General features: G+C 35.7%; 1 protein-coding gene across 1 annotated transcript; it reads right to left on the bottom strand.

Annotated features, from left to right (window-relative positions):
- Positions 1-10,529: 10,529 nt before the first annotated feature.
- On the bottom strand, positions 10,530-15,753 carry LOC107889411 (transcription initiation factor IIB-2). The gene is made up of 7 exons (XM_016813819.2): positions 15,106-15,753; positions 14,298-14,322; positions 12,684-12,813; positions 12,462-12,592; positions 12,207-12,295; positions 11,617-11,693; positions 10,530-10,979 (listed from the first exon to the last, which is right to left on the bottom strand). The coding sequence occupies exons 1-7, from the start codon at positions 15,456-15,458 to the stop codon at positions 10,846-10,848; spliced, it is 939 nt and encodes a 312-aa protein (XP_016669308.1). The 5' UTR covers positions 15,459-15,753; the 3' UTR covers positions 10,530-10,845.
- Between the last annotated feature and the right edge of the window lie 2,454 nt (positions 15,754-18,207).

Genomic DNA, 18,207 nt, shown 5'->3' on the forward strand with positions numbered 1-18,207 from the left:
TGTTACTTGAATCTATCCTCTTATAAGTTTAAATTTTCGCTTCTCAATATTTTCTCATTTTCCCATACACAAAAATATAATAATATTAATAAATTAGCATATAAACTTTCCAAACTTTCTCATAGCAATCAAACTCAAATATCAAAGCTTGGAGAGGTGAAAAACACCATTATTAACCTTGCTGGATCTTTCTCTCTCTAGCTTTAAATTTCTCTCTCAAGAACCTATGAGACCCTTGCTGAAAATGGAGATTTGAAGGTGAATTTAAGCTTAGAGATGAGTTTCCTAGATGATTTTAGAAAGAAAAAAAAAACTCAAGTTTAAAGACTTAAGATGTTGGATTTTTGTGAGATTTGAAGAAAAATGGAAAGGGAAAGAAAAGAGAAAATTTTTCTCTCTTGTTCCATGAGGGTTGGCTGAACTAGGTCGAAGTAGGATGATTTTTTTCTCTTTTTCTTTTTACTCCATTTAGGCCCAAGTTAAAAGGTCTAGTTCAGGAATGCTTTTCAAAAGTATTTTTTGGGGGAAAAAAAACATTTTTGGGATGAAGTTAAAATTTTTAACTTTTAAAAAAAGTATTTTTAGGCCAATTTTTAGCTTAGGAGAGCACTTTTTCTCTAAAAAGAAACCGCTTATTTAGGAATGTTTTTGTCCCAAGAATACTTAAAAACAATACTAAACTAGCCTAAAGTCTAACTTGAACTTGTGGTCCACAATTAATCTCTTCAAATAAATTACATCAAATGGTATAAATTTTCCAAATATAAAATATCTCGTCAAAATAATATTTCCCATATATAATTCTTGAAAAATGATCAAAATGTCTTTTTATGATAAAATTATCATTTTGTCTTCTTCTTTTTTTTTTTGTCTTTTTATACAATTTCATCACATTGAATATATATTTATCCACTCAATTCTCATAAATCATATTTAGCTCTTAATAATCATCCTTGAATGGTGGAAATTATACTTCTACCCTTTTCTCTACAAAATAAAAATTTACAATTTAGTCATTATACTTCCAAATCTTTTCAATTGGTCCTAAAAGTGATTTCCATCACATCAATACACACGAAAACTTATTCTCATGCCAAAAAAATCAGTAGTAATTTATATTAAGTGTTTGCAATTACTCCAGATATATCATGCTTGAGTTGTGACAAAGTCAATTGTCAACGTGATATGATGTTCTATTGATGCTAAGACTAAAGCTTTTATTGTGTTGATAGAACTTATCATTCACCATCTACAACCCTTTAAAAAAATCAATAGTAATTCATATTTCTTATTTTGGTCAAATTTACATTTAGGTCCTCCAACTTTTTAGAATTTTTAATTTATTCCTTTTTCCACATATTCACTTCTACAATTCTTTTCATGAAAATTCTCTATTTAACTCGTTTTTTTGCAAATTTCTCGAGATTTCATTGTTTGATCCCGTAATAGTGATAGACATCTTGTCAAAAATTTTGGGGGTGTTACATCAAATCTTCATATTATGCTTTATTGTTGGCGGATTTGAAGTTGAATTTTAAGGCATACTTCAAGTTAACTTCTTTAGGGCTTTTTAGTAGGAGTCATACGTTAACTTCTTTAGGGCTTTTTAGTAGGAGTCATACGCCATCCATGAATCTCGGAGGATCCGTCTACGTAGAGTTCCTAAGAAGGTGACTTGCCGCTGTCTTCTTCTAGGTTTGAAGGTGTATACTCAACGTTGAAATCTATCAGGATCTGTCACTTTGGAATTGTCAAGGGTCTTATATGCAAGTCAAACTCATTCAGCTCAACTGCCCACTTCATGATTCTCTTTGACATTTTGAGCTTATAGAGTACTTGGCACAACAGGTTGTCGATCAGCGCCACAATGATTTGCGGCTGGAAGTAATGACTTATTCTTCCGTTGGAGATAACCACAGGTAGCTATTCCAACTTGTGATACTAGACCTCGACCCCTTGCAAGACTTTTGCTAACGAAATACATAGGTTCTAGTTTCCTTCTTCTTTAAACTAATTTTGCGCTAATAGTCTCAGCGGTGGCGGATATATAGGTAGAGCTGTTATGTGGAGCAGGTTTGGTGAGCAAGACGGGTGACATTAGGAAGGCCTTGAGTTGCTGAAAGGCGTCTTTGTACTCTTGTGTCCAATCAAAGCCTTTGTTTCCGTTCAACATCTTAAAGAACAAAAAGGCATCTTTCTGTCAACTCAGACATAAATATTTTAAAAGTCGTGATTCTTCCCATCAGAAGTTGTATGTCCTTAACCGTTTGTGGGCTTGCCATTTGGATGATGGCTTCGATCATTTCAGGGTTAACCTTAATTCTTCGTTGTGTGACCATAAACCCTAGGAACCTCCAATGAGGATACCTCAAGATTCCTCAAGATCAGATATATGGCCGCTAGAGTCGAGGCTCTTGACTTGCACGTTGTCTACATAGGCTTCCAGCTTCCTCCCTATTTGTTTCTCGAAACTTTGCTGATCAACCTTTGGTATTTTTCTCTAGTATTCTTCAGGCGGAAGGACAAAACCTTTTAGCAATGTGTTCCCCTTTCGGTGATAAACGAAGTCTTTTTCTCATTGACAAGATTACAGTCAAATTTGATTATATCTCGAATAGGCATCCATAAAGCTTAACAATCCTTGTCTAGAGTTGTCATCTACTAGTTTGTTGATGCTAAAAAGGGGAAAGTTGTCTTCGGGGCATGCTTTGTTTAATTCAATGAAATCTAAGCAAATCTTCCGCTTGCCATTAGGTTTCTTAACAATTACAACATTGGTTAGCTATTGTAGGTATTGTACCTTCTAGATAAATCCATCTTCTAGGAGCTTATTGTTGATAAGTCAAATTAAAAAGGGGTTGAAAAGTCAAAAATGGGAGGTGCAAGTGGCACCGAAAGAAAAAAGTGATAGGCAAGTTGTTTAAAGTTGAATGGGATAATTGCAATTTTGGTCCCTAATTTTTTAGGCCATTTGCAAGTTAGTCCCTGAACCTCAACTATAAATAGGCCTAACCATTTCTCATTTCAACCATCCCAACCAATCTTTCTCTCTTAGTTTTCTCTCTTCTCCCATTTGAGAATTCTTAAGGAATTCTATTTGTTTGTAATACTTTGGAGATAGTAAAGTTATCATCTGGTGTTAGTGCCCGAGGACGTAGGTATAATTTACCGAACCTCGTTAAAACTCTTGTGTTCTTTCTTGTCCTATTTTTCTTTCAATATTTGAGGGTATAATAGTAGTATTTAATTGTGCTATTAAATTACTATAGAAGGGATATTCTGTCTAAGGAAAGACTTGGTATTTAAGAGATCCATGTGATCCACCTCTCTTCCCTGGGAATTGAACTTTGTGTGATTTTTTAGTACAATAATTTACACGCTTCCGACCCTATTGGAACAACAAGTGGTATCAAGAGCCGAAGGTTAATCGTAGTATGCTCTGTGGTTGCAGTTTAAACTGATCTTCCACATCAGAAAAGATTTCCTTAGGTATATTGAAAGATTATGGAGAAAATGGTCGGTGTAGGAGCTTCAACATCGTCCATGTGGACAAGACCGACAATTGCAAATGCAAGATTGGCCGTGGAGATCTTTGATGGCACGGGCCATTTTGGTATGTGGCAAAGTGAGGTTCTAGATGCCCTTTTTCAGCAGGGTCTAGACATTGCCATTGATGAAGAGAAACCAGATGATGTACAGGAGAAAGATTGGAAGGCGATCAATCGGTTGGCATGTGGCACAATTCGATCATGCCTTTCTCGAGAGCAGAGGTATGCTTTTTCAAAGGAGACTTCTGCAAATAAGTTGTGGGTGGCACTTGAAGAAAAATTTTTGAAGAAAAACAGTCAAAATAAGCTCCACTTGAAGAAAATACTGTTTCGCTTCACATACGTCCCAAGTACCACAATGAATGATCACATCACCAAATTTAATCAGTTAGTCACTGATTTGCTGAATATGGATGAGACATTCAAAGATGAAGATTTGGCTTTGATGCTGTTGGGGTCACTTCCTGAGGAGTTTGAGTTCCTAGAAACTACTCTACTTCATGGCAGGAGTGATATATCTCTGAGCGAAGTCTGTGCGGCCTTATACAGTTATGAACAGAGAAAGAAGGACAAACAGAAAAACTCAATCAGAGATACAGAAGCTTTAGTAATCCGAGGTCGTTCATACACTCGGAAGAAAACTCAAAAGGGGAGATCAAAGTCAAAGTCCAGACTCGGGAAAGATGAATGTGCTTTTTGTCATGAGAAAGGCCACTGGAAGAAAAATTGTCCAAAGCTGAAGAATAAGGGAAAAGCTGCTGTAGATGCTTGTGTTGCAAAGCATGATACTAGTGACTCTGAACTATCACTGGTTGCATCATCATCGTCGTTCCATTCAGATGAGTGGATATTGGATTCGGGTTGTACCTATCATATGTCCCCTAACCGGGAGTGGTTCTCTGATTTAGTAGAACTAAATGGAGGAGTTGTTTATATGGGCAATGACAATGCCTGTAAAACTGTTGGGATAGGTTCAATCCAATTAAAGAATCAAGATGGATCAACCAGAGTTCTGACTGATGTTCGGTACGTGCCCAGTTTGAAGAAAAATCTCATCTCATTGGGAGCCTTGGAATCCAATGGTTCAGTTGTTACTATGAGAGATGGGATTTTGAAAGTGACATCTGGCGCACTTGTGATATTGAAGGGCATTAGGAAAAATAACTTGTATTACTACCAAGGTAGTACAGTTATTGGAGCAGTCGCTGCAGCTTCCGGTAACAAAGACTTGGACTCAATGCAGTTGTGGCATATGAAGTTGGGACATGCCAGCGAAAAATCCTTGCAAATTCTGGCAAAGCAAGGATTGTTGAAAGGTGCAAAGGCTTGCAAATTAAAATTTTGTGAGCACTGTGTTCTGGGAAAGCAAAAGAGAGTGAAATTCGGCACTGCTATCCATAATACAAAAGGTATTTTGGAATATATTCACTCAGATGTGTGGGGGCCTTCCAAAACACCTTCGTTGGGAGGAAAACACTACTTTGTTACTTTTGTTGATGACTTTTCCAGAAGAGTTTGGGTGTATACCATGAAAACTAAAGATGAAGTGCTTGGAGTTTTTCTTAAATGGAAAACTATGATCGAAAACCAGACTGGCAAGAAAATCAAGCGGCTTAGGACGGACAATGGAGGGGAATATAAAAATGATCCGCTCTTCGATGTGTGCCAAGAGTATGGTATTGTTCGACACTTCACAGTTAGGGATACACCACAACAGAATGGAGTGGCAGAGCGTATGAATCGAACATTGCTGGAGAAAGTTCAATGTATGTTGTCCAATGCTGAGTTGGGCAAGCAATTTTGGGCTGAGGCTGTGACATACGCTGGCCATCTTGTTAATCGTTTGCCATCATCTGCATTAGAAAGAAAAACTCCTATGGAGGTATGGTCTGGAAAACCGGCTACAGATTATGATTCCTTACATGTGTTTGGATCCACTGCATATTACCATGTGAAGGAGTCAAAGTTAGATCCGAGGGCAAAGAAAGCTCTCTTTATGGGAATCACTTCTGGAGTGAAGGGATTTCGTCTTTGGTGCTTAAGCACAAAGAAAATGATCTGTAGCAGAGATGTTACCTTTGATGAATCTGCCACATTGAAAAAGGTAGCAGATAAAGATATTCAGACGAGCAATACTCCACAGCAGGTGGAGTGTACTCCAAAACAGGTGGAGTTTGAGCAGATGGGGATTTGCCCAGTTAATAAGTCTAATTCTCCAGCCACAATGGAGGAATTAGAGGTTGAAGAGGTTCTGACCCAAGAACCACTAAGTACACCAGAACCAGTTGCAGTTGCAAGGCCACGGAGAGAAATTCGTAAACCTGCTCGATTTACTGATATGGTGGCCTACGCCCTTCCCGTTGTTGATGATATTCCTATCACTTATCAAGAAGCAATGCAAAGCTTAGAAAGTGATAAATGGAAAAGCGCCATGGATGAAGAAATGCAGTCTCTCCTGAAGAACAATACTTGGGAGTTGGCGCAATTACCGAAAGGTAAAAGGGCAATCGGATGCAAGTGGGTATTCGCAAAGAAAGATGGATCTCCTAGCAAGAAGGATATTCGCTACAAGGCAAGATTGGTAGCTAAAGGCTACGCTCAGAAGGAGGGAATTGACTACAATGATGTATTTTCCCCTGTTGTGAAGCATTCCTCCATTAGAATTTTGTTGGCCTTGGTAGCACAGTTGAATTTGGAGCTAGCTCAACTTGATGTTAAGACGGCTTTCTTGCATGGTGAGTTAGAAGAGGAGATCTATATGACTCAGCCAGAAGGATACACAGATGCTGGTGGTAGAAATTGGGTTTGTAAGCTTAACAAATCGCTATATGGATTGAAGCAATCCCCGAGGCAGTGGTACAAGCGATTTGATAGCTTTATGAGAAGGCAGAAGTACACAAGAAGCAAATATGACAATTGTGTGTATTTGCAGAAGCTGCATGACGGATCTTTCATTTTTCTACTCTTGTATGTTGATGATATGTTAATCGCTTCGAAGAGCCAAAATGAGATAGATAAGCTGAAGGCTCAGTTGAATCAAGAGTTCGAGATGAAAGATCTAGGTGAGGCCAAGAAGATTCTCGGTATGGAGATAAGTAGAGATAGACAGAGAGGCAAGCTTTGTTTGAATCAGAAGCAATATCTGAAAAAGGTATTACAATGTTTTGGTGTAAATGAAAACACAAAACATGTAAGTACCCCACTTGCTTCTCATTTGAAACTTAGTGCTCAATTATCTCCGAAAACTGAAGAAGAAAGAGAATATATGGCGAAAGTCCTATATGCTAATGCAGTTGGGAGTTTGATGTATGCGATGGTGTGTACGAGGCCTGACATTTCACAAGCTGTTGGAGTTGTGAGCAGGTATATGCATGATCCTGGAAAAGGACATTGGCAAGCTGTGAAATGGATTCTACGGTATCTTCGAAAAACCGTAGATGTTGGTTTAATTTTTGACCAGGATAAAGCACTTGGTCAGTTTGTAGTTGGATATGTTGATTCCGACTTTGCTGGTGATTTAGATAAACGTCGTTCAACTACGGGGTATCTGTTTACTCTTGCGAAAGCCCCAGTGAGTTGGAAGTCTACCTTACAGTCTACAATAGCTGTGTCTACTACAGAGGCAGAATATATGGCAGTTACAGAAGCTGTTAAGGAGGCTATTTGGCTTAATGGACTGTTGAAAGACTTAGGAGTTGTTCAAAGTCACATAAGTTTATATTGTGACAGTCAGAGCGCTATTCATTTAGCGAAAAATCAAGTCTATCATTCAAGAACCAAGCATATCGACGTAAGATATCACTTTGTGCGGGAAGTCTTTGAAAAAGGAAAAATTCTACTTCAGAAGATTCCGACAGCAGATAATCCCGCAGATATGATGACCAAGGTGGTAACAACAATCAAGTTTAATCATTGTTTGAACTTGATTAACATCCTGAGAATTTGAGCACCTTTAGGTGTATGGCGCTCGAGAGCGCATTTGGAGGCACTACAAAAGATAGCTTTATCGAATTTAGGGAGTTGAAGGAAGTGTGTGAAGATGTGATTATCCTAATCAAATCTTCAAGGTGGAGATTGTTGATAAGTCAAATTAAAAAGGGGTTGAAAAGTCAAAAATGGGAGGTGCAAGTGGCACCGAAAGAAAAAAGTGATAGGCAAGTTGTTTAAAGTTGAATGGGATAATTGCAATTTTGGTCCCTAATTTTTTAGGCCATTTGCAAGTTAGTCCCTGAACCTCAACTATAAATAGGCCTAACCATTTCTCATTTCAACCATCTCAAACAATCTTTCTCTCTTAGTTTTCTCTCTTCTCCCATTTGAGAATTCTTAAGGAATTCTATTTGTTTGTAATACTTTGGAGATAGTAAAGTTATCATCTGGTGTTAGTGCCCAAGGACGTAGGTATAATTTACCGAACCTCGTTAAAACTCTTGTGTTCTTTCTTGTCCTATTTTTCTTTCAATATTTGAGGGTATAATAGTAGTATTTAATTGTGCTATTAAATTACTATAGAAGGGATATTCTGTCTAAGGAAAGACTTGGTATTTAAGAGATCCATGTGATCCACCTCTCTTCCCTGGGAATTGAACTTTGTGTGATTTTTTAGTACAATAATTTACACGCTTCCGACCCTATTGGAACAACACTTATGAACCACCTCGTCTATTGCGAGCCTTGTTTCCATGGAAAAGAGTCTTTTATTTTGTTGGACCGGCTTAAAAGAGGGGTCTACGCCTAGATGACGCACGATTACTTCTGCGGCGATTCCTGGCATTTCTGCAACTGAGTGAAAGCGTCTTGTTTCTAGCAAAAAGGTAAGTAGTTTTGCTTTCTCGACCATAACTAGTCTAAGTCCCTATGCAAACAGTCTTGTTGAGGTTCTTGGGTCAAGATGGATCTCTTCTAATTCTTCAATAGTTGCAACTCACACCTTTTTCCTTCTCTTTTCACATTTTGATTCTCTTTATGGCAAATTGTCCCCTTTCTCTCACGTTCTCGCATTCTCGGGCTAGTTGTTGGTTTCCTTAGGTTTATCATATCTCGCGCAGTGTGGGAAACTTCACCTCTAGGTGTGGGACAGATTTTATGGCTCCCATTAATGCATTCTAGATAGTTCATTCGAGAAGGGCTTTGTATGACGACGCAATATCTACTACTAAGTAATTTACCACGGTGGTAGTTGTTTGAGGATATGTCCCCAACGTGAGGATAAGAACTAGACTTCCAAGGGAGCATATCTCAACGTTCACTGTTCCCACCAAAGGCAGAAATAGTGGTGATAATCTAGCAACATAATGCCCATTTAGAAGATGGTTCAAAGGAAAAGGATATCGTTGGAGCTTTTCATCACGTTGAACAATATTTTTGTAAAGGTAAGGCTATAAATGGTAGCGATGATGACAGTAGGATCACGTCGAGTCTTTGGATATCCCCGTAATCTTTAGAGCTGAAGGTGATAGGTTAGTGCCCCCATAAGGTCTCCAATACTGAGGACTCCCTTAGGGATATCTAGATGTACTCTAGTACTTAAGTAAGTGCATAGGGTAAAGAATTTCTCATGTGTTGAGTTCTCCTATCTTTTCCCTGAGAGTTACTTGACATTCTCTTAGGTGGTAAGCATCTTGAATTGGACTCTCAATGCACCAAATGTTGCGAACGCAACAGGGGGAGTATCTGTAATCAAGAGCGGGTCATGACAAGATCTATGAGGCCACCAAAACACCATTGCTGTAGCAAAATCCTCACCATGGATTCATGTGTGAGAAAATGAATTTAAGATAAAGAAAGGTTCGAAAATATAGGTTGATTGATTTAAGGGAAAGACTTGGATGGAAATGTCAAACCATAGTCGCATCATTTTGCTCCATCCACTACCATATCCACCTAGCGATAATTATTAAAATTCTCTTATTTTAGAAATTCGGTGAAGAGAAAAAGATGGTACAAATCACTTACCATTTTTCAATACACTTTAAACGAGCGTTAATCACTATTAAAAAAGTGATATTGTTCCTTTAATATCGTGATATCAATCTTAATGTGAAAATCTAATAACCATTTTAACCAGTTACACTATTTAATAAATTCCACGAAACAAATTTAGATAGTTAAATCACATTAATTATAAAAAAAAAATATATCTATGACAGCTTAAGTATAGTCTCATCTTTATTCACATTAACTTGTGTTAAATTATCAATGCACTTTTAATGAACTTTCTACTAACTTTTCCAATTTTTTCCCATTAAATTCAGATAATATTCGATTTTACATAATATACTAAACTAGAGATTATGTTAATTTTCAATCAACTAACCAACCCAATCTAGTTTCTTTAAACCTATAAAAAAGTAAAACGAAGTGTCAGGAGAAAATAGTGAATGAAATCAAGACAAACCCTAAAAGAATAGTGCGATGATAGATGATTATGATGAAGGCGACGGTGAAGATTACAATGGTTTTAGTGATTATAGAAGAAGAAGCTTATTTCCCCTAAAAAGATCATCTATTCTAGTCCTTCCAGAGAAGTTATAAAGATAAGCAACAAAGTTAACGGGGGTTTTATGGATGGAGAAAGAGAGAAAAGTTACATTCACATGAAGTAAAAACGAGTCAGGAAGATAATTGACATAGTGAAGGTTATATTGGAGTGCTACGATCACTATTTGTCCAATGGAAAGAGACAGAACTTACGTCCCAAAGAAAGGTCATAAACCTTAGAATTCTACCTACTTTCTAAGATTAGTTCAAGTCTTATCATAGCTTTTTAATCTTCTCTAGATGCATTTTAAGGTCGTCACATGTTAGCGTTCGGATGCTTAAGTGCTCAAGGAAAGAAGTACTAAAACTACTCAGTGCAGCTCGTCTGGTAGCTGCTTGGGCACGGAGTGCTGCTACTAGGCAATGTTGTCAACAACCGCTGCCAAAAAGCACTACATGCCAAGAGGTGATATCCAGAAACTAGCGTCTACAAAGCCAAGGTTAAAACATCAAGTATAAATTGCACTCCTATCATATCAATACTCCCTCAAAAAATTTGCTGCAAGTTCAAACGTTAACTAAATTAACTAAAATTTATCGGTAAATAACTTAAGACCACTAAGTACCCCAAAAAAAAAAACCTTAAGACCATCTTATCCACATTACCTCCCTTACCATTCTTAAGGGTAAAGTCAAGTTGGAAAACTGAGAAAGAAAAAAAAAAAAGAACATTCTTGGAACTTTCCAAGAACTCAGCCAATTTGAGGGCCCTTTTTTTGTGTGTGTTGTGTATTCTCATTATTGTCTGTTGTTAACTTCAAGGACTACATAGATTCTTGAGATCTTCTTCCTTGGCATACCAACTTGGTATTATCTTTGCCAGATGGGGATAAAGATCCTTGTACGAATTTCGGATTGTCCCTTCTGCAACTCCTGTAGCAAGTGAAATATCTGCATCCAGCACATTTTACTATTAAAAGTGAACATTTTTAATAGAATGATAGTAGCAGCTCACATTTTGCATACACTCCTTGTGCTTTCTTATTTTTATTAGACAAACACATTCCATAAGGTGCACACTAATGCGACAAGAACTGAACTCAACTGAATGTCAAACCAGGTTAACTCTGGTTCCCGGTTCAACCACTTTAAAAAACTAAAAAGAATAAATTATTAATAATTAGAAAGTTCATAAAAAAATTCCAAAAACTTAAAATTAAGAAAAAAAATGTTTACGAAAAAAATCATAATTAAAAATGAACCAAAACATAATCCAAAATTTTTTGACAAAAAATTTAAAAAAAAAATTCTTTTTTTATTTGTTCTTTTGGTTCATGATTTTCAGTTTTTTACCAAACGATTGACCTTTTTCCGGTTATATGTCACCAGTTTAACTGGTTGGACCACCAGTTTCCAGTTCAACCGGACGGTTCAATCTCATTCTAACAACATTGGCAATATTTCGAACCATATCAATACTAGAACCTAAACTGCAGTATTTCGAACCATATCAAGAAGGAAATTAGGCACATAAAAGTCGTTGGTGAAACATCTTTATTTCTACTTAATAAGGTGGGAAATATCAAACCTCTAAGAGGCTTCTTATCGTCAGACAGCTGTGTTATGATATAAATAACAGCAGCTGCAATTGATATCGGGCTTCGCCTGCAAAGTTATCTAAATTATTAGCAAATACATACAGAAACTAATATAAGTGAAAAAAAATTAAAGAAGATATACATAAGAGATCTAATGTCTCAATAGACAATAGTCAATTCAACAATCTTGACTCCTGATTCTCAACATCCTTATTAACATCCGCATCCCTAAATGTTTTTGCTTCTCACTCACCAGAATCTCATAATCCACCTCCATCTTAATAGTCAATAAGATCTAAGGGCAACTATTGCAAAATTTCAACTATAATGGTCTTTCTATACTCGATAAGCTTCCTTTTCTTTGCATCATTATTCAAACATTCTAACTTTCCTAATCATGTGAGTTGCTCAATTGAAAATACCCACTTCCTAATCATGCATTCTGTTAAATGGAGAGATCCATACAGAATTATCCAAGTCAAGAGGATAGTGAATTAAATTTTTATTTGTAAGGAAAAGGCTTAAACAGAAGTTTCAGTTTAGGCTGACATTGTCATGATGAAGACAGAATAAAAACTACCTTATATCAAACTCCTCAGACTTCTGAACTGATTCCTGGGCAGCTTTAACTGCTTGATTATTCATACCAAGATTGGAACAAAAACGCCTCTGATAATTAAAGAAACTAATGTCAGTGGCAACCATAAATGGTAAATGAATAGTACAGTATTTAACAATGGAACTGCACCCTACCGAGCATAAAGAAAACGACACAATTGTTTACTAAAAGCACTGTTATAGAGTTTTTTTTCCTTAAGCAATAAAGGGAACTCACCATGAAGTCACCGGCATGTATGGTTCCCATCTCCACAGACTGGCCAGTCTCTAATCCCAGTTGTTTCACTATGTATTCTTTTGCTCGGCCAATTTCTTTCTTTGTGGCTCCATTGGCAACAGAGCAAATTTCTAATTGAAATGCAAGGTTCAGGGAAGCTAATACACATTAAGAAAGATAAATCACAAAGAATCCAGATTTTAAAAGAATCTTAGGCTGTACCCTTGACAGTGCGAGGCTTGTCCTCTTGTCTACAAGCAATGTATAGGCAAGCAGCCAACAATGCATCTTGATTTCTTCCTCTGCTAGACTTCTGATCTTCCACCTTCTTATATATCTCATTGGCTCGATCCTTCAGTCAATGGAAAACCCCCATAAATTACATGCACATTAAAATTGGTAAATAAAAAAAGAAAGAATAAAGAATAAAAAGGTCATGAAACTAAAATTTAAAATGTCATGCACAAAGATTCTTTTCATTAATAGGAAACCTCTCAATCTAACTTTGGCAATCACTTCAAATATAAAATCATTTTCTTTTAGAAGCATAAAAATGCTCAAATTTTTATGGTGATCATTAGAAAACAATATCTGAAAAAGAGATTACTAGGGATGGTGGTTACAAGAAAATTTCAGTGGCCAGATGGAAAAAAATTATAACTGAACTGCAGCTAGTTTTCAAAAATTAAAAGCTAGCTTCAAAATTAAGAAGCCTTTAAAGATGGCAGAGTTTATTTGTAACATATTATTTTCCTTTTTCTAAAAGATTTACATACAACTAATTGCAAAAAAATGGAAATTTTCAAATGATAACGGAACATTCATCCATTTTCTAAGTGTTACTGTTAAATGCTCATTTTTCAGTCACTTGAAGGAAAGGCATAGTAAAGAAACTATCACCAGGATGCCTGTCCCTCTGTCATTGTTACTCAAATATTTCAAAGTTTATAGAACATTCTATCCTGGTGTTCTATGCAGCAACTTCCTTTGGTTACAGTATTATTATCGTTATAAAAATAGTAAAATAATATGTAAAATAATAAATAAATAAAAGAATGGTGCATGCTTCCCCTGTAACTTTTCCTCATTAATGACAAGATCTAATTACATCTTAGAAGTCTGTTAAATCAAACACACTTACCACACAGTTTTGTGTAATAAACAAGTGCTTTCTTTCCCAGCCATCAACCCTAACATTATTATTTTTCCTGATGGTGAGGTCACTAAGAGCAGGGAAGCTTCTTTTAGTCATGCATAGAACTGGAGGTTTAAATTCATAACCTATTTTTGTTCATGCATAAACCAGGACTCCAAAAGGAAGTTTCAGTTGCTATGGTAACTTTTATATGCATTTCATAGTTTCAACTCGTGCACAAGATTGGTGCTCTATATTTGTAATTCTTTTCTGCTCATGCACAAGATTGGCCAAAAGGAGATCAGCAGTGACGGTAATGCTTGAATGTATTTTAGCCTTTCAGCATATGCACAAGATTAGAGATCATGAGAATACCTTGTCCCAAGCTGGTTAATTTATCAGAAATCTGTCTGTAGAGACATTCTATTTCAAACAAGTCATTCTTATAAAGCCTCTCATGCTGCACTTTTAACTTCGTTTTAATTTAGTATTGTTGCCGACATGATATGGTCTAGTACATGATAAACCCTTTTTTTGGTCTATGGCAGCAAAACCAACCAGTATGAATAATATATATACACGACATACTAAAATAACGGAATAGACCCAGCCCATGCATATGTGCATGTCACCAGTCCATGGTAATAGAGTGAAATACCATATAAGATTCAAATTATATTACAAGGAAATGGGTAGCATACCTTGATAGTTGCAACGAGACCCAACCTGCAACATAAAACTTATCCAAATAAGTGGCATATTATAGTATATCACTATCTCTCAAGCATAAAACTTCACTTCATGAAGAAAGGAGAGGGAAAGTGAATAATTATGCAAATCTTTAAACCTAAAGAAAACACGATGGTTACTGAAGCAAGTATTGAAACTGTTCGGAAAGTAATCACACATATTGAAACATCAATGCTTTAAAAAAAATGCAATCTTAATACTCAGCTAGATTGTACAGCCGGATCACCATTTTAATATTCAGTTGGATCACATTAAGCCAGATACAACAGAGAACAGCATATTTGTCTAATTCAAACAATTAGATGCCAGTCTTATTCTGACTAAGGAAAACACAACTCAAAAGTATAACACTTTACAACTATTACAATGACAATCAATTGTAAATTTCCTAGAGTCGGCCCTCAAACTTTGATCCACAATTTTCTCCATTACGATAAAGTACAATATTACCGTCATAATTTGTTTTCACCGATAACTGAAGCATCTCCTTTCCACCTGCCAACCCCCATCGGGAAAAAAATGGAAATCCCTCAAAATCTCTAGCATTTCCATCAATTTGTCTCTAGAAGCATTGGACAAGACAAGCTCACCTAACACATTCACCTCAATCAAACAAAACCCAAAAAATTTCACCCAAGATCCATAACCCTAACACACATTTTTTCCGCATTATTTACTTACAAAGTCTGACCATCCAAACAGACACCATAATACCAACCAAAAGCAAATTCCAAAAAGCCAACAATAAAAATCAAATACCTATCAGACATGGTAGCAATAGTCTTGAAAGCTACAATCAACCCCCGATCCGGATTCGACCCACGGTTCTGCCAGCGACCCAACGAAGACGAGAGGAACTCACCAGAAGCACCGTTAGGCTTAGCAATAACAGTAGATAAACCGCCATCCGCCAAAAGCGGGTTGGTGGGACCACCTACACGGACGGGATCGTTATCACCCGACTCGTTTGCGAAGGTTCTCCACTCCGACGTCTCATCGATCGAGTGTGACTCTAAAACCAACCCGCACTCCGAACACACCGTATCTCCCGCCGAGTGATCAAAAACCACCTCCGTCTGCCGCTTGCAGTCTGAACAATACACGTCCCCCATTCCCGGAGCACTTTTTTCTTTTCTAGTTCCCTGATTTTGCTCGATTTGCCAATGGATTCAAAGATTAAATGGAAAAGTTTGTTAGGTTAAAAAAATTTCTATTATAATATTTTAATTTGTGAGATTATAGGATTTTATTTTCGGTTTAGTTTTTTTCTTTTTTCTTTGACTGGGTTCCCAGAAAAAGGTTTTCTTCCAAACGAGGAGAACAACGGGAAAGTTAAATAGTGGAGAATGTTTTTGTTACTGGTTTCTCACCCGTGAATATCTATTTCTTAAATATATATATAAATATATATATTATCTCACAAAAACAAAATATATATTCATCCTATCTCATGGCCTATCACATATATACGTGTCAAATTCACATATCTAGAATATAAATATGCATTTAAAAATAACATATAATAAATAATAAGATATATTACTTGAAATTAATTAATGTTATCATAACAAATATGTACGATATTAAAATGAAAAAATTAGATTAAAATTATCTATCATATATTGTCATCAATTTTGAATTGGTCTTGAATTAACTTATGATACTAACTCAATTAAATACATTAATATATACTGTTGATAGAGATAATAAAATGTGCTTAATAAATATTGAAATATACAAAAATACAAAAACAAAATTTTAATTATGTTATAAATTAAATGTTTTACTAATACAATAATTAATTTGGGTTTAAACCTTACTTTATGCATGCTTTTATTTATTTTTAAATAAATAAACTAAATTATTCTTAAATAATATAACATATTTCAATTATAAAATATATCTGATCATGGGTTTGGCGAGCTACCTAGGCTCGAAGACTCATCCGAAAAGCTAGAGGATTTTGGGTAAAAATATATACCCGAAAAATAAGTTTGGACAAAAAATAATACCCATTTTTTAAATGGGTCAGGCCTCAAGTAATAATTTTTGCCCGGACTCTACTCAAATTTGGCTAAAAAAAATTCCTGCTACTATTTGTTGTTGTTTTGTTGTCATATTGCTACTATTTTGTTGTTATTGTTTGAATATTGTATAACTCTTATTTTATTATTAATTTTACTACTATTTTAGAGACATTTAGTTACTAAGTTATTGTAACACCCCTAACCCACCTCCTTCATCGGATTAGAGTCACAGGCATTATTAACTGATCAGAACATTTAATTTCAACATAATCAAATGTGCAAACAAACTATTAACATTCATAATATACAGAGAACAGAACATGTTAATCTAATACTTTCATATTATTATTATCTTTTACAATAGAGTAATTAGATATGATATGCAATGCTAAACTTAGTCTTCCACTATTTACATTCTGATCATTATTTATCCTCTCTTGAAAGCTAGAAGTTGGATACCTAAAAAGACTATTCCAATTATTAGAATCAGAGAATTAGATTATACTTTGACTATCTACATCCGATGATATTAGTAGAATGACCTATTTCACCCAGTTAAGGTTTGCTACTTCATTTAAAATTAGCGTAAAAATATTCTTACATTCCTTAATACGAGTTTATAGGACCCCAAAAATAATTAGAAAACAAACAAGGATTAATTTGAAATAATTCAAAAGGGTTTGGGGAAATTTTCTAAAAATTTTAGAAACAAGGATCACACGGCTATGTGGTCAGGCCATGTGATATGCCCCAGGTCGTGTGGTTTTCGAAGCTGGGACACACGGCCGTGTCCCAGCCCATGCCTTTACCCGTGTAACTCACTGACTTGAAACACACGGCCGTATCCCAACCCGTACCTCTGCCCGTGTAACATACTGACTTGGATCACACGGCCATGTCGCAGGCCCTAGTGTCAAACCGTGTGAAACATGCACTAAAATTCACAAGACATGTAACAACCTAATTTTCAGTGGTATCGGGAATAGAGATTTGATATCACCAAATCCGACGGGTGAGTTAAAAAATTAATAAATTAATACCTATGAGTCAAATGTGAATATAAAAGTATTTTTGAATTAGTGAATTTGGTGATTTAAAAGATTTAATTAGGTAAATTGGGTCGAGAATGAGGTATCGAGACCTCAACTTCATAAATCGAGCCATAAATATTTTTAGAAATATTTATGGAGTGTTGGTGAGGTAGTAATAAAATTTAGTCAGAAAATTTTGACGTTTGGGTGGTTAATTAAATAAAAAGAACTAAATTGAAAAGGTTGTAAAAGTTGCTAAAAGGATAAAATAGCTCAATTGTCAAATGAGGAAGAACCTAAAGTGAAAATAATCCCAAAGGAGATATTTTGGGCGGCAATAGCTGAGAAAAACCACGAAATGGGTGAAATAAGGGCAAAATTGGAAAATTGCTAAAATTGGCTAAATAAAAATGGGACTAAATTGGAATATCTAGAATTCTCTTCATTTCTCTTCATATTCATAAGCTGAAAAACAGCCATGGAGGAGGGTTCAAGATGGTTTTCATACTCTAGCTTCATGTAAGTTTAATTCTTGCTTTCTCCTTGAAATTTTTATGTTTTTGGACTTTTACAATTGGGTCCAACTTAATATTTCATTAGTTTTTGATTCCATGTCTAATTTTTGAAGTTTTTATGGATGAGTGTTGGAAGTATATGATGATTTAGCATGGAATTAGAGCTTTAAATTGTTTATATTCTGATTGTATAGAAAGAATTGAATAGAAAGTGAATGTTTGTGACCTAATTGTAAAAGAGTTTAAAGTTAGAGTTTCATGTGGAAATTCTGAACTTCAATAGTTATG

The sequence above is a fragment of the Gossypium hirsutum genome, chromosome A09 (genome assembly GCF_007990345.1).
Source record: "Gossypium hirsutum isolate 1008001.06 chromosome A09, Gossypium_hirsutum_v2.1, whole genome shotgun sequence".
Classification (NCBI taxonomy): Eukaryota; Viridiplantae; Streptophyta; class Magnoliopsida; order Malvales; family Malvaceae; genus Gossypium; species Gossypium hirsutum.